General features: G+C 48.6%; 1 protein-coding gene across 1 annotated transcript in view; it reads right to left on the bottom strand.

Annotated features, from left to right (window-relative positions):
- The window catches only part of GABBR2 (gamma-aminobutyric acid type B receptor subunit 2), a gene marked incomplete at its 5' end in the record, with an annotated part of 369,241 nt that overhangs the window by 188,534 nt on the left and 157,811 nt on the right, over window positions 1-22,896 (bottom strand). The window contains one exon of the mRNA XM_082619674.1: window positions 2,689-2,790. Coding sequence (XP_082475800.1) covers window positions 2,689-2,790 — 102 coding nt within the window. The remainder of the gene's footprint in view (window positions 1-2,688; window positions 2,791-22,896) is intronic.

Raw genomic sequence — 22,896 nt, forward strand, 5'->3', positions numbered from 1 at the left:
ACTGCTACCTCCTAGAGCTTACATCCTAGTGGGAGGAGACAGATGACAAAACAACTGGGTAAAATGAATAGGAGGTCAGATATTATCATGGGTTGATCTGTATCTCCCAAAGATATGTAGAAATCCTAACTCCTAATACCTCAGAATGTGACCTCATTTGAAAACAGGGTCGTTGTAGATGAAATTAGTTAAGATAAGGTCATATTGGAGTAGGGCAGGCTCTTAATCCCACATGACTAGTGCCCTAAGATGATGTGAAGAGAAAAGGGGGAAATGTCAGTGAAGGCAAAGACTGGAGTTACACAGCCGCAAGCCAAGGAACATCAAGGATTGCCAGTGATACTAGAAGCTTAGAGAAAGGTACGGAAGAGTCCCCAAGGCTGCTAGAGAGCATAGCCTTGCCTGACATCTTGACCTTGGACTTCTGGCCTCAAGGTGTGAAAGAATAAACTTCTGTTGTTTTAAGCCACCTAGTTTGTGGTGCTTTGTTATGGCAGCCCCAGGAGACTGATAACAGATGTCCATCAGTGAAATGGAGAAAATTAGCAGAAAGGGGGGGTGGGAGTGCGAGGGGCAGGGATTTAAATTTTAAATAAAGCCTCTGGGAAAAGGGGACAACTGAGAAAAGACTAGAAGAAGATGCAAACAGGAGCCATGCAGGTTCTCGGGGAAGAGCGCTCCACACAGAGGGGACCCTTTGCCAGCAGCCTGAGCGTGCTGTCCTTGGTTCTGCTCTCCCGGGCTCACGTGATGCTGGACTCCTTTCTCAGAACCGCAGCTGTGTGGGGCAGTGGAGAAGCTGGACCATGGCGTTGCCCAGATCTGAGTTTGAATTCCAACGCACCACTTTCCAGCTGGGTGACTAGGGGTGAGTTCTTAACCTCGTTGAGGCTCAAGCTCCCCATCTGTGAAACGGGGATACAAACATTCTCTCTGTCCCAGGGCTCTGGGGAGGGCTGAATGGGCAAGTGGAGGTCCAGGGCTCTGCAGGGGGGCCTGGCCCTTGCTCAATGCCCTGGAAAGGCCGGCTGCTGTTTTCCTCAGCGTTCATATCACTCCTGCTTCTGTTGGAATTGGTTGGCTGATGAGCAGAGCAACCAGGTCCATCCATCCCCAGTTTCGTGTAGACTTTCAACTAATGCGTCTGCTCCACACATAAAGGCTCTTTAAAGTTTAAAGCCCACAGAATTCCACCGGGTCTCTGAGGTGCAGGAAGCTATTTCCAGTGCCCACCCTGGGGAGACACTGCATGTGGCAGGAGAATGTCAGGGCAGCACCAGAGCCCCGTCCACCCCAGCCCCACCCCAAGTGGTCCCTGCAGAGCAGGCACTCCGCTCCTCTGGATCCTCCGGGCCTCTGCACAGCCCGACTCCACCCTCAGACCACATCGTCTGTGGGGCGAGAGCTGGGCAGATCCAGCCCCAGACACCTAGGCTGCTAGCAGGCCCTCCCTAGCTGCGATTTCCTCATCTGCAGAGGCTCCCAGGGCTGAAGCGTCAACGCAGGTGTGGTACCTGCTCCCGAGCAGGTGACAGACAACTGGTGTTCTGCTCCCTTGCTCCCCATCTCTGGGTCTCAGTCTCCCCATATGTGAACTGAAGGCTTCACGAGCTCTAAACTGCCACCTGCTCTGACTGGTATAACCTGGGACCTGCCCAAGAGAGAAGGGACATGTCAGCAGTTGGCATCTGGGGCCTCAGGAGACTTTCAGTGTGGGCATGATGAATGGAAGAGTAAGGTGACAGCTCTAACTATGTCTGTACCTGCTTATAATCCCCCAGCAGCTCCCCACTGCCCTCAGGATAAAAGACCAAACTGCTTAGCTCAACATCCAAGGCTCATGGAAACTGGCTCCAAATTCTGCTTTCGGCCTCAGCTCTTTCCCACAGCCCCATCCCGATAGCCCAGCCTCTGGGAATTCCTGCTGATCCCAAGTGCACAGTGAGCATGGCTGTCCTGCCCTTTGATATTCACCCTGCAGGTCTCATTCCTGCCCATCCTCCGAGGCCCTTGGCGGAGCCTTGTCTGAACCCTCCCCAGGGAGGGATGAGTCACTTCCTCCCTTTGTTCCCCAGCCCCTCGGTTCCTGGTTCCCGAGAGGTATCTGCTTTCCTTACCAGCACTGAGTGACCTGAGGACACTGGCAGGCCTGACGGTGTCTGTGAGCCCAGGAGAGTGTGGCACAGACACGGTGTTTGAGAGAGTTTGGGGAATGAATGGACAGATGACAGGCAGGAACTACTTACAACTGGGCAAACATCTAGTTGACCCATCTGTCCCTGGAATGAGCGTCACTGGAGGGGGTCAGGAGCCTGAGCTTTCAGTCCCAACAACAGTACTTCCTTGCTGTGGGTTTGGGCAAGAGAGTTACTCTCTCTGAGCCTCTTCACAACAGACATGATAATAACTGTGCCCTGGTTGCCTCTCAGGCTGGGTTGAGAGATACAGAATCACCCAGAAAGCTCCACATGGCTGTACACCTGTCAATCAGACCTCTGGCCAGTGCTGGACAACTAGCACTGGGGACAGCCAAGGGAAGCCAGCTTCTGAGAGCTTCTCCTCATATGTCAGATGCCAAGGATGAAGTGAGACAGCCTGAATTCGAGACTCCTTCAAAGTCAGGGGATTTGGGGAACCCCAGGAGCATGCGGTCCGTCTGTCCTCTGGGCTGTGGCCAGCTGCACCTACCTTAAGCTTTTTGACACTGGTGCAGGGATCATTGGAGAAGCTCTCAGTGTCTGAAATCTCGATGTCCTCACCATACAGAACCCCGGTCAGGTCGTTCCTCACCTGCCAGCAAAGAGAAAGCAGAGGGTGGGTGTGCTGGCGGCCACAGGAAGGGCCAGTTCAGAGGGGTTGTCCTGGGAAGTGGCTCAAATGGGCAAGGTGATTTTCTCCATCGACGCACAAAAGGAGTGGGTTTTATCTTCATTAAAAACTAGAGTGCCCCCTGGGGCCTTGGAGATCTCCCAGTCCCACTCAACACTTGACACATAGGCATAAGGAGGCCAGACAGGGAACAGGCTTACTAAAGTTGCCCAGGAATTTCCTGGAGTTTCATGCTGGTGTTTCATACTATCTCCAAATCAGATTAGTTAAGTACATCACGCTGTCTCCAAATCAGACTATTCAAATACTTCTTTATTTATATTTTACATTATTTATTTGCAATATTACTTCATTTCTAGGGTGAAGAAATAGCTGAGGTATTCATATAGACAAAGTAAAACAGAGGAGAGAGTAAGGGGGTATGGAATCAGCCTGAGATGTTAAACATAACTATGTGTCTGCTGACACACAGAATGACTAACATCTATGTGCTTGGAAAGCAGAGAGCTGCAAACTCCAGTGTTCACACCGACTAGCCAATGTGTGAAGCAGCCTGTGTGGGAGGATACTAGGGAGTGGTGGGGACTGTGGCAAACTGGTGACTATATGCCTCACCTAAAGATGGCACTTGCTGCTCAGCTCCAAACATGCTATGCCAGAATGTTGGTCCAGAGTCACCAGACCTTCTGATTTTGGGGGAGTGAAATCAGAAATCCAGATTTTTATTTTTATTTATTTTTTGGCCACGCTGCACAGTATGCAGGATCTTAGTTCCCCAACCATGGCTCGAACCTGTGCCCCCTGCAGTGGAAGCACAGAATCTTAACCACTGGACAGCCAGGGAAGTCTCTAGATTTTTAAAATACAGGATCTCCCACATTTTAAAATGTTGATATTATTTTCAATTTTTTTAAAAAACAAAGTTAGGACCAAAACAAATAAATCTGAAATCTGTATCTGGCCCATGTCCATGACTATATACCCTCTGACATAAAGCCATGGAAATGAGACTGTGTGTTTTAGTAGAAAGAACCAGGTGGGAGTTTTGGGACCCAAGTTCCAGGTCTTGCTCTGGCACTGAGTTGCTTGTGACTTCGGCCTCTCTGTGTGAGCCTTTCCCTCTTAGGGCTTCAGTCTCCTCCTCTTCAGGAGAAGATGATCTTTAAGAGCCCTTCTTGTTCATACCCATTAAGATGGTTATTATCAAAAACCAAAACCCAGCAAGTGTTGATGAGGATGGGGATAAATTGGAACCTTTGTGCACTGTTACAATTACCCATCATATGGTAATATGATCCAGCAATTCTACTTCTGGGTATATACCCAAAAGAATTGAAAGCAGGGACTCAAAGAGATATTTGGACACTCATGTGCATAGCAGCATTATTCACAAGAGCAAAAGGTGGAAGCAACCCAAATGTCCATCAACAGATGAATGGATAAACAAGTTGTGGTTTATACATACAATGGAATGTTATTCCGCCTTAAAAAGGAATGAAATTTTGATACATGCTACAACATGGATGAACCTTGAAGACATTATGCTAAATGAAATAAGTCAGATGCAAAAGGACAAATATTGTAAGATTCCACCTAGATGAGGTACCTAGAGTAGTCAAATTCATAGAGACATAAGAGACATAGGAGAACAGTAGCTCCTAGGGGCTGGGGGCTGGGGGAATGAAGAGTTATGGGTACAGAGTATCTGTTTGGGATAATGGAAAGTTCTGGAGATGGCTGGTGGTGCCTCTTGCACAACAATATGAAGGTACTTAATGCCTCTGCACTGTAAATTTAAAAATGGTTAAAATGGTAAATTTGATGTTATGTACATTTTACCATGATAAAAAAAAAAGCACTTCTTGTTTCAACAAGTGGTGGATCCTCCCAATGTATGTATCAAAATGTTTTGAATAATTTGGCCCTGAATGTCACAGGATGGTCACTGGGAAGCCACCACCATAGAAGGGGAACAAAGGGGGTTTCAGTGGGAACTGCTGTATTTCATTTCTTTAAAAGAAATATGACGCAAATAGAGCAAAATGTGAACACATTAATTCTGGGTGGCTAGTCCATGGGTGTTTGGTGTTCTGTGCTTTTCTGAATGCTCGAAATACTTTGCAATAAACGTTTTGTAAAAAGAATGACACTGCTGCAGTCAGGGTGAACCTTGCCCATCCTTAGTTTTTACCCCTATTTTGATGGAAGATTGGGAGCTAGTTGCTTGAAAAACAAGTTGACTTTGCCATTACAGTTCATTTCTGCTGCGTCAAATCCTTTTTGCTTTTTTAAAAAAATAAATTTTATTTATTTATTTTTGGTTGCATTGGGTCTTCGTTGCTACATGCGGGTTTTCTCTAGTTGCGGTGAGCAGGGGCTACTCTTCATTGCAGTGCACAGGCCTCTCACTGCGGTGGCTTCTCTTGTTGCGGAGCACGGGCTCTAGGCATGCGGGCTTCAGTAGTTGTGGTGCACGGGCTCAGTAGTTGTGGCTCGTGGGCTCTAGAGCGCAGGCTCAGCAGCTGTGGCGCACGGGCTTAATTGCTCCGCGGCATATGGGATCTTCCTGGACCAGGGCTCAAAGCCGTGTCCCCTGCATTGGCAGGCGGGTTCCCAACCACTGCGCCACCAGGGAAGTCCCTCAAATCCTTTTTGGATGCAGGTGGGGTTCCATTATTAGTTTTGTGTGTCATGAGGGTGTTGTGGAGCTGAGGGTGCTGTGGAGCAACAACAATTATTAAACACAGAAAATGTGCAAACTCGGCCCTGCTGGAAGGCAACACAGCCAATGCACAGACTACCAAGGTATGCACAGTCGAGCCGCGGCTCTCCACGTCCATGCCACCCAAAGCTAGGGAAACTACTCGAACTCTCTTGAGTCTCAGTCTTTTCACCTATAAAATGAGGGCAATACAGCATGTAACTTACAGGGCCCAGCAAAAACACTGAGGATGCGGAATGGCTTTGGAAATTCTAAAGTTCTTTACGCTGCTTAAAAGCTGGAATGATCATTTCCAGGCATAAGACGCAGCATCAAGGCTGTCAGTGGCTTGGAGTATCTATCTATGAGTAAGTGTGTGCATGAGAGCTGTATGTAATTAACGGCAGAAAAAATATTTTATAGGCAGTCAGAACTCGAAACAAACAAAACCAAAACACCCTAGAGGTCACCTCATTCTGCCCCTAATTTCACAAATGAGGAAACTGAGGTGTGACTCCCAGGCCAGTGCTCTCTGAATGGTCCCAGGCTGGCTCTGCTGGATCCTGCCAGATGTGGACAGTTCCTAAGGCTTATGAGCCAGAATGGGTCAGAACAGATGGTTGGTGACATTAGGCACTCACTGACCATAATTCCAGCACAAAGAAGTCTGCTCAGCTTGAGCATTTATTCTAATGGACTTTATTAGGGAAAGCAAATGGAAAAAAACAGTAATAAATGATAGTTTTAAATAACCAAAGCATGTTAAAGAAATAATGCAATTGATCTACCTCACAAGGAAAAAAATCCACACTCTCACGTGTGGCTAGAAGGATCATTCATTGCACTGGTTAAAGATTATTAAGTAAGTTAGAAAAAAGACAGCTTTTTTTTTTTTTCATTCTGGTACTGCAGGTATCTCCTGTTTTACAGGGCCAATATCTTTTATCAGCTTGCTAAAAACCACATTTCAGCAAACTGAATCCTATTTTTTATTCACCTCTACTATAAAAGCAGAAATATGTTCTTCCTGGAAAGGAGTGACACTTAATTCTCAAGAAAATAAAACACATTCACACATACACACACACTCAAGTACAGCCAGAGTCCCACTGGGGCCTAATCTGCATATGGGGCCCAGGGAGGCAGCCATCAGGAGTCTGATTTGCTGAAAGGCCCTGGCCATCCTGGGAGGAAGGGGGAGAGATGGGTGCTGATGGGCAGGGAAGGGACAGAGAAGAAGGTTGTCCCATCACCTAGAAGGGAGGGTCAGGGCTGCCAGTAGAGTGAGGAAGACCATGAGCGGGGCCCTGAGTGCTGCTAGAAGGGAGATTAGGAAGGGTTGGGTCCCTAAAAGCTGGGTCCTCGGGGCCAGCTCACAGGGCTAAGATTGCCTAAGGGAAGAACTCTCCCTGCTTCTGGAGCAATGAATCCCAGCCCTGGCCATCGGAGCAAATCTGAAAGGAGCACAACTCACTAGGCACCAGGGAGAACCAGTGGGTCGGAGCTCTAGGAATAAATAATCGAAAATAGGCTTGGAGGCAACAGCTGTTGATTTTTTCCCCCAAGAACTGGTATGGCCTGTGGATGCGAAGTCATACCAGAAAGCGTGTCCCTAAAGCAGTGGTTCTCAAGGTGTGGCCCCTGGACCAGTAACACCAGCATCACCTGAGGGAACTTGTTAGAAATGCAAATTCTCGGGCCCACCTCAGACCTACTGGGTCAGACACTCTGGGGTGGGGTCCAGCAATCTGTGTTTTAGTCAGCCCTCCAGGTGATTCTGATATATGTTCAAGTTTCAGGACCACTGTCCTAAAGAAGGCAGGACAAGTTTTAAGCAAACCATTGATATGGTATGAAAAAATGCTTGGATATTTTCTGCTTGATTAGGAGACCACAATGTGTTGACCTGAGTAAGGCAATTACCAAAAGGGTTAGCAGGACTGGGATTCACATTTAAAAAGGGATCGCATCTAGAATGTGGAGGGGACAATCACCCTCTGGTCTGCCCACCTCAGAGCACACCTGGAGTGTTGGGCTCAGTTCTGGGTGCATTTATCAGGGATTGTGACAAAGTGGCTCAGGCTCAGAGGAGAGAGGTGTGGCTATGACAGGGACCAAGAACCCTTTAGAAGACCATGGACATGGTGGTGGGGGTGTTGGGAGTAAAAGGTCACAAGGGGTGACACCAATGACTCCTCAGGAGTGGTGAGGAGTGACACCAATTGGTGACACCAATTCCCAGTGCAGCCTTGGGAATCAAAGATCCAAATCCAAGAATTTTAACACTTACGACTCCAAGCTCTAGGGAAGTCCAACGTCTTGAAAGAAGTCAAGAGCCAGGCAGAATCAGTGGCTTTGGGGGAAAGTTCAGAGCTGGGAGGACTGTCCTACTCAGGCTGAGTGGCAGAAAATGCTGTCAGGTCAGATCAGCTGTCTAAACTGTGGGCCCAGTGGGTCTATACACGACCTTCCCTCCCAGCTGGTTCATGGGCTGTAGGAGAAGGGGTGACAGGGACTTGACACTCCAGTGAAGGCATCACAGTGGCCTCGCTCCTCCAACTGAGCGCACAGCCCCCATCCACAGGCTCGGCATTGGGGATACATAGCTGGTCCTGCGAGATGTAGGGGGAGGAGCGGACAGGCTGGAGAAGGAAAAGAGGATCAGAGGAAAAGACACGAAGCTAATGGAATTAGGAAAAGAGTATAGGTGAACAGACTATTCGGGAGAATTTTCTGGCTTAGCATAACTGAGTCCATGTGACCCATTTTAAGCATAATGTGGGTCCACCCTGTTCTACCAGGGAGGCTTGTCACCACCTCTGAGCAGGTCACAGTGCCACTCCACCTGCAGGCCTCCTCCCTGCTCTGAAGGCTGCACCTCTCCACTCACACACCCCAGATGCCCAGATGATTCTCCCTCTCCGGAAATCACCCAGTGATTGGGCTTATGAAATAACAGCATTATGTGTCCCACCCTGAATAACTGCCATGTGGGTCAGGCTGTTCTTTCCGCCCATGCTGTCCCCGCTTTAGGGTCCCAGGACCACATCTGCATGCCCTGCCAGGTTCCTGTCCCCCTGCAACTTTCTGCTGCCCACAGGTACGGCCAATTAACTCCCTGCCCCTACAGCCAATTAACTCTCTCCCTGAGGTGAGATCCCCCACCTCAGCCTTGGAACTCCCCTTTCTCCAGCAAGGTAATGTAAGGAGCCTGAGGTCAGGAGGCCAGGGGTTTCAGCCCCCTGCCAGCCTGGAAAGGGGCCTTCTTAGACCTCAAGCTTTCAATCAGGGCTCCTGCTTCATTCCTGGGGCTGGAATTCTGTCTCTTGTCCAGTCACTTCCTGGCCTCTGGGCTTGAGTCCCTTTTTGCACTGCTACCTATAGTGCCTGGTCATTCCAGAATGGGGCCCTGTTTGTTCTTCCCAGTCTCTCTCATTCATTCATTCATTCATTTATTCATTCATAATATTGACATCTCTTCTGTTCCAGGCACCATGTGAAATAATACCAGGGTTCTGATGGAGAGCAAATCCATTCTTGGGTCTCTATCTAGAGGGGGTGAGAGACATTAATCAGATAATTACCCTGGTACCTACAAGACAAGGTGCTCAAGTTCAGGGGCATGCATCCAGGAGAGGCTAACATAGAGAAGTCAGAGCTAGGCCAGAAGGTAGGGCAGAGAAGGATTCCAGGATGAGGAGCAACACACTGCAAAGGTCCTACAGCGGGAGAGAGCTGGTAGGAAAACTAAGAGAGCTGCGCTGGTCTGAAGCACAGCATGGGCAGGGGCTGGGGGAAAGCTGTTGGAATGAAATGAGAAAGAAGAGGTGGACAGGAGAAGACCATGAGAGCCTCATAATTCACAGGAAAGATTCTGGTCTCGAGCCTAAGAACAGTGGGAAGCCTTCACAAGGTTCCAGGAAGAGGGTTGCATGATTAGAACTGTGTTTTTTTGTTTGTTTGTTTGTTTGTTTTTTTGCGGTATGCGGGCCTCTCACTGTTGTGGCCTCTCCCGTTGCGGAGCACAGGCTCCAGATGCGCAGGCTCAGCGGCCATGGCGCATGGGCCCAGCTGCTCCGCGGCATGTGGGATATTCCCAGACTGGGGCACGAACTCGTGTCCCCTGCATCGGCCGGCGGACTCTCAACCACTGCGCCACCAGGGAAGCCCTAGAACTGTGTTTTAAAACCAAGACTCAGGCTGCTATGGGACCAATGAGGGCAGGTGCATGAGGGAACAGGAAGGCCATCGAGGCAGCTACAGAACCATCCACATGAGAGATTCTGGAGGCTGGATGAGGAGATGGTGGTGGAGGTGACATGAACTGACCCACCTGGGGATATATTTGGGGCAACTAATAATCTGTATTAGTCATCTATTGCTGTGTAACAAATTATCCCACAACTTAGTGGCTTAAAACAAGAAACTGTTATTATCTCACACAGTTTCCATGGACCAGGACTGTGGGAGTAACTTAGCTGGGTGCTATGGTCAGGGTCTTTCATGAGGTATTTTCAAGATGTTGACTGCGGCTGCATGTTAGAATCACCTGGGAGTCTTTAAAAACTACTGATGCCTTGGCTGCATCCTAAGCCAATTACAGTCCCTGAGATAGGACCCAGGCATCAGCACTTTTAGAGGTCTCCAGGTGATTCCAACATGTAGCTAAAGTTGAGAACCACAAATGAAGGGGTAAAAGCCACAGAGCTGCCAGGCTCACAGCTAGGTTGCCAGCCTCCTAAAAGCCCCCCCAAGTCACCTACTCCTACCTTCTCCAGGTTCTGGGCACCATCTTCCTTTACAGCTGGGACTTCTCTCCTACGCCAATCAACAGTTATGTCTCATCTTTAATCCCCAGATCCTTCTACTCCTGGCCCCCAGCACCACGAGCAGATCCTGACCATGTCAGAAGGGAGAATGGTGAGAAGGAAAGCAAGGAGAAGGGAATGACGGAGAGACAGACAGTAAGAAAAGGAGGAGCAGAGGATTATTACAGCTGTAAGTTCTCCCATTCGGACCACATGGCCCAGGTGGGGAAGGCTCTGATGGAGCAAGTGAAATGCAAAGTGGAGGCGAGGCCGTGGGGACTATCAGAGACCCCAGGACACTTGGCTTCTGTGGCCAGTAGTTCCCCAGACACCTTCCCTAAGGAGGCCACGGCGCCAGCTGAGGAATCATCCAGAAAGGCGGAGATCCAGGTAAAGATGGGGAGAACCAGGTCTGCACCACATGCACTTTACAACTCTTTGAAAATTCTAATTAGGTTACGAAATGAACTTGAGAGCAAAGCGAATTCCCAGCTCTCCTACGGAAGCCGAGGTAACCTACTTTGTCATTCAAATACACTTGCTATATATAGCCCTAGATTGTGCTGAAATGTCACTCCTCTTACCTGACTAAAGAGTATAATTATAGATTTACTTCTATTCATTCATGAAATGTGTCTTCACTTGATTAAACGGTTCATTCAAGGAAAATCTATTAAAATATGGAACATGTTAAAATGTGGCTCATTAGAGGCAGAGGGCACTGCTGTAGTTAAGATGCTAATTAGGATAAACAGGCATTTAAAACACTCAAATCTTTGAATAATTCAGGTCACTTTTACTGGGGCTGGAGCTCCCCAGGAACCACCATTAATTTAAGCTAATTAAAAAATTAGCCTGGAGAAGAGTAGACCAAGGCAGGAAGTGATGGCCGACTTCAAACACTGAAGGGCTGTCATGTGGAACGGAGGGCACCTGGTTCTGGGCACCCCTGTGTTGGAGGTGGGGCCAACAGGTAGATGGGTCAGGAAAGCAGATTTTGGCTTAAAGCCAAAATGAACTTTCTAGTGATGGGGTAGGCAAATTTGGTAATGAGCTCCCTGTCATCAGAGGTGTGCAAGTAGAAGCTGGTCGGGATGCTGGAGAGGGGATTTTTCTTCCACCGCCAGTGTTTGTGGTTCTAGGAGAGTAAGTTTCAAAATCCCACTTGCCCCCACTTTTTGCCTTTTTGAATTTTAGAGTTGCTAAAGCAGTTCTCTGCAGCTCTGAAGTTTTTCAAAGACATGAGGCATGCAGTTTGAGTCCCAGAGAAACATACCCATGTGGTTATATTTCTACCTTTCTAAACCTGATGAGCACTCGTTGAAAAAATTGTTCCTTTTGAAAAATGGAGCCATCTAATTTTCAGACTTCTACAAATAATTTTAACCTATAGTTGGAGTTGAGTATAACTGAAACTTTTAAAAAAGGGTAAATACATAAGTGAACATGTATTAGATCTACTGCTCATATGTGATACTTGCACAGGCACTGTGACATTTGCATGTTCACACTGCAGAGCCAGTGAGTTAGATGGTGACCGCCAAAAAGGTATGTCCAAGTCCTAACCATCAGAACCTATGGATGTGACCTTATTTAGAAAAAGGGTCTTTGTAGATGTAATTAATTTAAGGATCATCCTGGATTACCTGGATGGGCCCTAAATCCAATGATAAGTGTCCTTATAAGAGAAAGGCAGAGGGAGATTTGGGACACAGAGGCATAAGGGAGAAGGCAATGTGAAGACAAAGGCAGAGACAGGAGTGATGTAGCTACAAGCCAAGGAACCCTGGACCCACCAGAAGCTGGAAGAGGTAAGGAAGGATTCTCTCCTTAGAGCCTTTCAGTGAGAGCATGGCCTCGCTGATACCTTGATTTCAGAACTCTGGCCTCCAGAACTGTAAGAGAATGAATTCTGTTGCTTTCAGCCACAGTTTGTGGTGCCTTGTTACGGCAGCCCCAGGAAACTAACACATCTGGGGCCTCCTGAGACCTGGCAATTTGTTGGTTCATACCACATTCCCATGGTTAAGCCCAGGCTTACTGTCCTGTTTACACCCTCACATCACAGGCTAAGTTTTCCCGAAGGGAATCCGGTTTCCCTCTACTCAATGGCCACTTGTCTGTCCCAAAGAAAAATGGTTTTTCTCACTTCCCCAGAGTTACCAAGAGCAGAAAAACAAGTGTGTGTGTGTGTGTGGGAGGGGGGTTGGGGGGTGTTCCCGGTTGGGCAGTGGTTAAGAATCCGCCTGCCAATGCAGGGGACATGGGTTCGAGCCCTGGTCCGGAAGGATCCCACATGCCGTGGAGCAACTAAGCCCGCAAGCCACAACTACTGAGCCCATGTGCCACAACTACTGAAGCCCGCATGCCTAGAGCCCCTGGTCTGCAACAAGAGAAGCCACCGCAATGAGAAGCCCACACACTGCAGTGAAGAGTAGCCCCCGCTCGCTGCAACTAGAGAAAGCCCGCGTGCAGCAACGAAGACCCAGTGCAGCCAAAAATAAATAAATTAAAATAAATTAAAAAAAACAAGTAGGGGACCATGAGTGGCAGTGTCATGAGACATGGCCCTGTGGGGGGCCGCCAGCCTCATGAGCCTCAGTGGAGGGCTCAGGAGTCCAGGTCGCTGACTTTGTGCTGGTTCGCAGAGCTGACCACAAGCACCAGGGCTGTCACATCCCCTCCCTAACTAATGCGGCAGTCCTGAAAAGGGGAGGGCTTTGTTTTAGTTCCAGGGTCCAGCATCGTGCCTGGCATGCAGTAGGTGCTCAAAGCTATGAGATGAATGAGAGAAAGAGCGAATGCACACCGCGTCCATCTAGGCTATCATGTAGATATTCTGAGCCCGGGAGTTTATGCTATGTCTTGAGACAGTCTTGCAGGGATGAGGCAAATGCACAGGGGCTGGACCGCACGCCTCTGCCTGAAGACACAGCCGGCTGACGTGGGGACCAGCCCTGGGCATGGTGCTGTGGTGCTCTCCTGGGGGGACCCGTGGGGCCTGAGAGCAGATAGCGTTCCCTGGGACTGTTTCCATCCCGCCGTTACTTAGGCACAGGGCTGTGGGGACCTGTGACCTGAGCTCTGCCCAGATACTCACATCAAGCCCTTACAACAGCTCCCACCTGCTGGTAGGTGTACGAAGAGCCACGGTGGCTGGAAAGAGAGATTCCAACAGGCAGAGTTGGCCTGAGCAACAGGCCCCCACACCCAGGACCCACCCAAGACAGCTGCCTCCTCCTTTGCAGCCCTCACCGCCATCACCCTATATGGCAGTCCTTCAAAGGGAGGGGGGTGGAAATCCCATGGGCCACAGGCCCCTCCTCCCTTGCCCACCATTTGCTGCTCAGGGGCCCATCTTCCAGAGCTACATGCTATGGGGCAGGTACACACCCTGGATCCAACTGCATGGGGTGGGTCAGATGACTCAGTGGAACTAGGGTTCTCTGGCTCTCAAATCCCTGTTCCCATCAGCCAGCCTTTCACAATTTTAGAAATTCCGAAGAATCTTAAGTGTGATGAACAGAATAATCTACGCCCCCCCACCCCCCGCCCCGCCACCCTGCAAGATGTCCACTTCCTTATCCCTGGAATGCACTACCTTACCTGGCAAAGGGGACTTTGCAGATGAGTTTAAGTGAAGGACCTTGAGATAAGAAAACCATCCTGGATTATCTAGGAGGGCCCAAGGTGACCAGAGGCATTTTTATAAGGGAAAGAAGGAGGCAGGAGAGTCAGAGTCCAAGAAAGAATGATGACAGAGATTTGTTTGAAGAAACCGCACTGCTGGCTTTGAAGATGGAGGACAGGGCCAAGAGCCAAGAAAAGCAGGAGGTTTCTAGAAGCTGGAAAAGGCAAGGAAACAGATTCTCCCATAGTCTCCAGAAGGAACCAGTCCTGCTGACACCTTGATTTTGGCTCAGAGAGACAGATTCTAAACTTCTGAGCTCTAGTATAAGATAACAAATGTGCTATTTTAAGCCACAAAGTTTGTGACGATATGTTCCAACAGAATAGAAAACTCACATAATAAGCTTTGGCCTTGAGATCCTGCACATCCTCAAACACCCCCTCACACAGAAAACTTTCCCTCCTTCCCAAGCTAGTGGTGACCCCCCTCTAAATTCCACAGTCCTGTGCTCAAGACCACTCTCCCTGGCTAAAACAGAGACTGTCCTGAGAGTCTACATACCCTCCATCTGAGACCCTGGAGCCCAGCACAGGGCTGCCTGAGGAAAGGGGACCAGGCCCAGGCCCTCTGCTTGGATAACGCACAACACCCCACTTTGGACTCCCCAGCCAGCAGTCTTCCCTCTGCTGGCAATTTCAAGGAGCTCAGGGCAATTTCAAGGGGGGTCAGTGAAGTCAGGCCACATGGAGTTGTTGGGGAATGAAATTAGTCTTCAGAACCTTGTTGCTTTCCTGTGACAAAGTGCCTATGGCTTTAATTGCAGCAGACTCCTGAGACCAAACCAATATTTACAGAAAGGTTTGGATATTAATAAAACAGGAATATTATCCAGTTAAGATGATGAATACAAACCTCTATAGGAAATCAATGAGATGCAAAGTGTGCCTCTGACACCAAAATAGAGGAGGGATATTAGAGAACTCACACCTGTGAGCACTAAAGAATGTAGAACGCAGAATCCTTCTGTTTCCTGAGCCCCATCCCTGCTCCCTGTCACTCAAGGTATGGGGGGACGGGAGGGAACCAGGTGGACAGGAAGTCCAGGTCTGTGGGACACCCCACCTGCACATCCCAAGGAGCTGTCACTGAGTCTAGGGGAACAGCGTGGCATCCGGGCCTCCAGGGAAGGGTCAGGACCAGAGAGGGAAGCAAGGCAAGGATGGAAGGGCCTCCCCCACACTGGTGTGAGCTCTGTGCCACTGCAGGTGTGCAAGCAGAGGTGGGGCTGCTATGGAAGGGATTCAGGCATCAGATGGAGGGGCAGAAGAGACTGCTGGATCCCCGAGGAAGGTCTGGGATCCTCAAGCCTGTACCCCAGTTAGGAGGGACATTTGCTGAGGACAGCCCAGGAGGCACATGTTCACCCCTGCAGGAACAAGACCATTTCAGGCAGCTCCATAAGCTAGATAAGCAACTGGATCCAAGCGTCCACCCTCTCACTTCATGGTAGAGCTTAAAGGACTCCTCTCAGAGACCCTGGGGCGTCACTGTCTTTTTCATGCGCAGCTTTCTCTGCAGTTCTATATTCCAAAGTAGGCTCTTTGTCCTCCACTCCAGTGTTCTGCCTGGACATCCTACCTACAGCCTAGCATTTGAAGCCCTCCTTCTTTGCCTACCCGACCTCCCTTCTTCCTCCAGGACTGCAGGTTTGGGGTGTAGGTGGGGGGAGGAAGTGAAGACATAGGTGCAAACAGCTCCCCAGAGCCTGCCTCTCTTCCCTCCACTCTTCCTCGGCCCTTCCTCCCACCCCTCACTCAAAGCCTTCAGGGAGCAAGCAGGCTGTAGGGGGTATGGCAGGATCACCCTGGAGTGAATTTCATCCTCTCACTATTACATTTAGAATGTATAAACAACAAGGTCCTAATGTATAGCACAGGGAACTATAGTCAATATCCTGTGATAAACTATAATAGAAAAGAATATTAAAAAAAGAATGTAAAAAAAAACCCAAACAGATGAGGGTCCTGAAAGGTTAAGTGACTTACCCAAGGCCTTACAATTAGTAAGCCAGGGGGCTGAGATTCAAACTTGTGTTTCTCTGCCTCCAGAATCCAGGAGGGTTGGGCGGAGGGAGAAGAGAGGAGGGGCTGGGGGGCAGCACTGACCCCACAGCGCTGGGACCCACAGTGACAGGACCCAAGAAGGGCTTGGTTACTTGAGTATCTCCCCCAAGACTGGGAGACCTGGAGGGTTGAAACTATGTTGGGGCCTCTTCATGTGCCCATATGGGACATAAATCAAGCAACCAGAATATTCGGGAGAGAGAAGAGGGCAGAGCTGGGCACATCCAGGGAGTGGTGCGTCAAGATCAGAAGGTGAAAACAATGAGATGGGCAGATGCCCAAGATGCACTTCAGCTCCAGCCCCAAGGTCACTGCAAAGGGAGCCTTGTGTCCAGTGGGCAGAGTTGGCACTGCCACCCTCAGGCCCACTCCCCACCCCTCTGAGAGAGCGGTCGAGCTCAGAACAGGCCCGGCTGCTACACCAACCCACCAGCCCTCATTGGACAGTGGGGGAAACTGAGGTCCTGGGAGGGGTAGGGACTTGCCCAAATCACACAGCTGTCTAGGGGCAGAGCTGGATTCAAACACAGTTTCCTGCCTCCTAAATATTGCCCAAAGCCGTGTCTTTAACAGCAGCAACAGAACAGTAACCCTGCAAAAAGCCACCAGCTGCAGCCCTCCAGGACCCCTTCCCAAATCCCTACAAGAGAGGAGCTGCTTGAGGGCACTGCCTAGCCCCGTTCCTCGGTGTCCAGCACCCAGCACAGGGCCTGGCACAGAGCAGCTGCTTCGCAGACCCTGCACATCAACCACCCTTGGGGGCAGAGGTTTTAAGAGCAGTGGCTCCCAAGCCTGCTGTGCCTGGCATCTCCCTGGGAGCTTTGCAGAAATACAGATTCCTGGGTTGCACCCAAGAGAGCGATTCCGACTCTGGTATGAGAGGAGGGGGAGGGAGGCCAGGAATCTGTGTTTGTATAGCGCACCCTGGGGTCTTGGTTACACAGCCAGATTGGGGACCAATGATGCCCTTTTAGCTCCCCTGGTCTGACAGGCCCTTTAGTCTAAACTCCCTTATTCCCAAGGGCCCTGTGATGGATACTAAGGTGCACGCCTGGAAACTTCCATTCTCCCAGCTGCCGGAAGTGGTGGCTACTGACAACTCACAGTTGTGTGTCTCCCTGGGATTTGCCCTTGACTAAAGGGGGCAGCCTTGTCCAAGGTCACACACCCTCCCCAGAGCAGCCCGCACCCAATCACCAGCCCAGCCTCTTGCCTTGATTTGGGACATCTCTGAAGGGCCAGCCCAGCTCCAGAGCTCCCCACAGCCTTGGCTGAGGCCTCTGAACTTCTTCTTCCACCTTACTCCCTGCTCTGAGCATTCCCCAATAAACCTCCCACAAGTCTCAGCATACCTTTCTGGGGAGCCTGACCTAGGCCAGGCTCACCCATGTGTGCCTTGGCTCAGCCCAAACCAGTGGTTTGCCCCTCTGTCCTTAGATGAAGACACCTCCTGTGCTGAGATCTCACGGACAGCTGCTTGCTTTGGGGTTCTTCTGTGTAGGACCTCGTATCAGCTCAGACAAGTTGCATCCTTTTGACTCAAAGACTTTAAACTTGTCCAAGTAATTTCTAAACTTCACTGAAAGTCTGAGAAAAGGGGGAAAGTGATACAATTACCCATATTCCCAATACACTAACCCAACTAGTATAATTTCTTGTGTTGGCTGCCATCACCCACATCCTCCAGCCTTCCCTCTGTTACTGTACTTCTGGGATTTGACTTTTATGTATGGCATCACTTGAGCTCTCTTGTCCTGTGACTTCCAGGTAGGCTTGGCCAACAGGAGGCCCTGGTAGGAGTCAGAGGGCTAATGGGAGGTCCTGGCGGGGTTCAGAAGGCCAATGGGAGGCCCTGGCAAGGGTCAGAGGGTAGGAAGAGAAAGAGCTCAGGGTATTTCTCTGCACCTGCTCCCTGGCTTAGTTACAGCCCTTGTCAAGCAGCCCCTCCTCCCAGCTCCAGCAACACTGCTCCCTCCCCTTGTCCTCCAGGGCACATGGGTGGTCCTGACTCCCACTGTTGCTAGTCCCCAGTGCTGCATTTGCCATGGTTGACTCCCCTGGTCCTGTCCAAAGTACTTCCTCACTATTTAAACCCATTGCAAATAGCCTCTCCCGCATGAAGTCCTTCTGGATTTTCCAATAAGCTGTGCTCAACCCTCTGAATGCCTGCATTCTCTGCTCCTCCCTCGCAGGCCCACACTTACTTGGCCCTGTTCTGGAGGAACTGGGAAGTTCCTCAGGTCATCCACACCCCCACAAGAGCACACAGCACGATGTGTCCTTGGCCTTAGTGAGGCAGCTAGGGGAGAACGCCACGGTCTCAGGGACTGATGGAGAGAAGCTAAGCTGTCAACAGCTCCTCCAAGGTCAGGAAAGACAGTCTGCCCTTCCCCTGGCCTGGAGCCCGAGGAGCCAGCCCCAGCCTGGAGAGGTGCTGAGTATGTGTCCTGGGAGGGAGCTGGCGGGTCAGGTGAGCCGACCATGTCCAGGGGTGGACACTGCATCAAAGTGCTGAGCAGGCCAGCAGCCCGGGAGTGGGGCTTGAAGCTGTGCTTAGCTAAGCAGTTTTTATAATATACCTTCCTAGGGCAGTATCCAGATTCCGGGGAACAGGTATCCACTCTGCAGAGGGGAATTTTCCAAAGGGGACCAGAATCCGGACGCACTGTGGTTACAGTTATTGTCATGGCTATTAACCCGTCCAGCTGCCCCTGGGCTGAGAGTTCCTATAGGGTGTGAGGCTCTGTCTGAGTCCCTGATAGATTCCAGCATAATGGTCTGGCTCAGTCACCACTGGCTGAATGAATGAATGAGGCCAACAGGACACTCCATTCATCTGCCTATGGTGAGCATCACTTATGCCTGCTGCCCAGTGTTCTGAGAAGAAGGCTCAGGAAGCATCTGTGCTTCATTTGTGCTGTAGGGTATTAGAGAAGTTGAAGGGTTCTTAGGCAGAAATATCAGAATGCTCTAGAAAGGAAGCCACAGAGCAAAAGTGGAAAAGGCTGCACATCTGTGATAAGTGAGAAAGGTAACAAGGACAGCTCATGTTTACTGAGTGCCCATCACATGCAGAGTCCCTCATACATGTCATCTCACTCCTCCTGACCACTGGAATAAGCCCAAAAGGTAAAATTATGATCAGTTTATGGGTAAGTAAAATGAGACTCACAGATGTTCAGTCAGTTGCCCAAGGTCACACAGCTGGGAAGTAATAAGCCTCTGATTTAACTTCAGTCTATCTCTTTCCCCAGCCCTGTTGTAAACTATGGTCAGCAAATATTTTCTGGAAAGGGCCAGATAACACATATTTTAGGCTTTGCAGGCCATACAATCTCTGTCACAACTACTCAACTCTGCCTTAACATTGCATGAGCAAATGAATGGTCATGGCTGTGTTCCAATAAACCTTTATTTACAAAGCAGGGGTCTGGATTTGGCCCACTGGCCCACAGTGGCAGACCTCAGCTCTGAACCCACAACAGAGAGCCTGTGGTTCTTTTTTCCCCTCTAGGAAGGCAGTGGGAGAGAGGAAAGAGTACAAACTGAAATCAGGCGGTTGCAGACTAGAATGCTGGCTCTGCCCCACGCTGGGCTACCTCGGGCCAGCAAGGGAACACTTAAGGTTGTTACAAAGGTTAAAATAAGCTGATACATGCTGTGTCTACCGTGGCTGAGGTTCAGTCAATGGCAGTGTTTAGTATCAAGGTGATACTGAGGTTGGGAGAAGGGAGGGAAGGGCTGCTGGTGCCACTGGAACTAACCCCTGATGGGTGCATCTTCTCACGAAGGCTGGTTACTTTGGACTTTCTGCAGGAGAATGTTATTCTGCGCCCCGTGAAACCCCAAAGGGAATTCACAGGCACCCATGGTGGGAGGAATCTTTGTACTGTCCCTGGAAGGAGCAGATGTGTAGTGCTTGGTGACTCCCCGACAAGGGTAGGCAGGCAGCTGTTCCCAGACTTGATATGGCAAATTGTGTGATGTGCTGTCTTCCTGGGGCGGCCAGCCAAGCAGTGATGGGGGCCTGTCACCCCCTCCCCCACTGCCTGCTGCCCACGTCTGCTGATTCATGCGGGAGGGCCTGGGTGTGCCAGAAGGAATCCAAAATGGCTCTAGTGCAACACAAGGCTTTGGAAGAAGACTGAGGACTTGGAGGCAGGAGGACAGTTCCTTCTCTGTTCCTTTTTGAAGGTCATAACTTTGGCACAGAAAGGAGGATGTGGGGAAAATCCATCAATATTGCTGGAGTCCAGGCTATGGCTTATGATGCCAGATGGTGAGCCCCTGGAAAGGGATGGCACTCACTGCTCCAAGACTGGCAACACCATGTTTGCTGGGAGAATTTATCCATCTGATCAAGAGGATGCTAAACTGAAATTTGAGAGGGAGAGGAAAAGTATCCAGGAAAAATATAAAACCAGATATGATGAGGGCCAGTATATATAAGGAATTTGAAAAGGGGGCCACAGAAAAGGAAATGCTCAGGAACTGTCATGTATCTGTATTCCAAAGTATAAAGTATGGGTAACATTGTTAACTATGAAACTTTTGGGAAAGATGGTAAAGCTGAGCACAGATGTCCAACTCCCACCTAAGCTACCTCCTTCTGAAAGTGACAGAAAGGACCAAGAGAGTACAAAAATAGGGGAGATCTGCTTCAGCATTGGAAAATAGGAAAGAATGCCATCAATATGCCACCAACTTTGAGGAATTTCTGCTGGGTACAGTGCCAGTGGAACCAGATTGAAGGCTGACTCACGGCTCTCCTTCCTGGGGAAGCAGCATGGTGCTGCAAGGAGGGTGGACATGCCCACAGGACCCATCTCACAGCCTTTGCTGGTGACTGAATGAGTGCTGGAGCCACAGGACAAGTACAGAGCCCACCATGGGGAGCCCATCTCTCACGGTGCAGCCCAAGAGCCTTCAGGAGTGGCTGGGCCATTAGATCCAAGGACAAACAAAGCTTACCCAAGCCTGGTTCTGCCATGATAGGCCTAGATGTCTCCCAGACACAGAGGGCAGGAGAACAAGGAAGAGACCAGGAGCAATAGGACATATCGGGAACAGCTGTGCACAAAGTAGAGAAGAAATGCCCACAGCACAAAATGACTCCCAACCCCCCAGGCTGCTTGTCCCTGGCTGGTAATGTGAACTTTCATCACCCAGTCTTCCAGATTAATATCCGAGGTGAAAAATCTCATAGCATCCAGATAAAGCAATGAGGGGGCCCCAGGAGAAGTAAGCAAATACCAGGTCAGGGAAGACCTAAAATGCACATGTAACCTAAGAAAATCTTCTGAAACACAAAGGAGACAAACAAGGAACGCACACAGAGGAAGAACATCACCTCTAAAAAGATTCACTATAGGAACCAGAAGAAAAATGTATTGTCTGTTTTGTACTTCAAGAAAGGTAAAGAAAACCTGGCCTCTAAGATGTAAGAAATGGAATATGCAATAGAAGAGATGAAACTAAAAGAAAGCCGGTAGAGCTAAGATGATAGTGACAGGAAATGAATAATACTATGAGAATTTTGAGAGGCATTAGAAGCAGTAAAGGACAGAATTTAATTGTAGAAAACCAATGGATGCTGTGGAATACAATGGTGAGATGTTTTCTCAGAACATACAGAACAAGGATTAAGATAAAAATGACCAGAGAGAAAATAATAACATGGAGAATAAACAACAGAGACACACTCATAAATTACTGATACTTCTAAAAAAAATACCAGAACAAAAGAGTCTAATATAATTAAAGATATATTACAAGAAAAATTCTGCAATCTAAACACTGATTCTTCAAATAAAAAACAGTAATCATATTTTAAACAAAATAGACAAACATCTGACATGAGCCATATTTTCTTTTTTAATTCCAAAGATTAAGAAAGAAACCCACAAGCATCCAGCAGAGGAAAAAAAAAAAGACACCTACAAAGAGATCAAATCAGATTGTATCAGACTTCATTACAACATTGATGTAATGTCTAAAGAAGTTTGAGGAAGAATATTATGATCATAGAAATTTATACTTCATAGGAGAAGCAACAGAGAGAGACTGCAGTCTATGTAACAGCATGGTAGATAGAAAAACCATATACTCTTCCTGAAAAATATTACCGAAAGATGTATGCATGCCACAGAGAGATAAATCAAAAGACATAACTCATGAAAGATATGTCAATAGAAATTGAAGCCATATAAATATGGATCTGAATCTTAAAAATCATAGTTATTATAATATAGTTTTAAAATAAAATCCATATTTCAATTAAGAATTGAAAAAGAATATCCACAATGTAAAGAACAAGGTCAAGATAGAGAATAGACTTATAGCTGCTAAGGGGGAGGGGGTGGGGGAGGGTTGGATTGGGAGTTTGGGAACAGCAGATGAAAACTACTACATATAGAATGGATAAACAACAAGGTCCTATTGTTTAGCACAGAGAACTATATTAATATCCTGTAATAAACCATAATGGAAAAAATATGAAAAAGAAAATATGTAATATATAACCGAATCACTTTGCTGTACAGCAGAAACTATCACAACACTGTAAATCAATGATACTTCAATAAAAAAAGAACAAAGTCAAATAAAAACTCAAATTATAACAATTCAAAATTAGAGGCAGTGAGGGATGGACAGTAAATAAACGTGCTAATTTCTGTAGCTAACAATAGATATTGCAATTTTATATTGGTACTTAGAGAAGTAGATGCCTCACATTTTAAACTGAAAATGCAATTATAGAATAGTCTTATTATAATGAGGATGCTATATTATTTAGCTGAAAGT

The sequence above is a fragment of the Mesoplodon mirus genome (genome assembly GCF_964341445.2).
Source record: "Mesoplodon mirus genome assembly, chromosome: 1".
NCBI classification, from domain to species: domain Eukaryota; kingdom Metazoa; phylum Chordata; class Mammalia; order Artiodactyla; family Ziphiidae; genus Mesoplodon; species Mesoplodon mirus.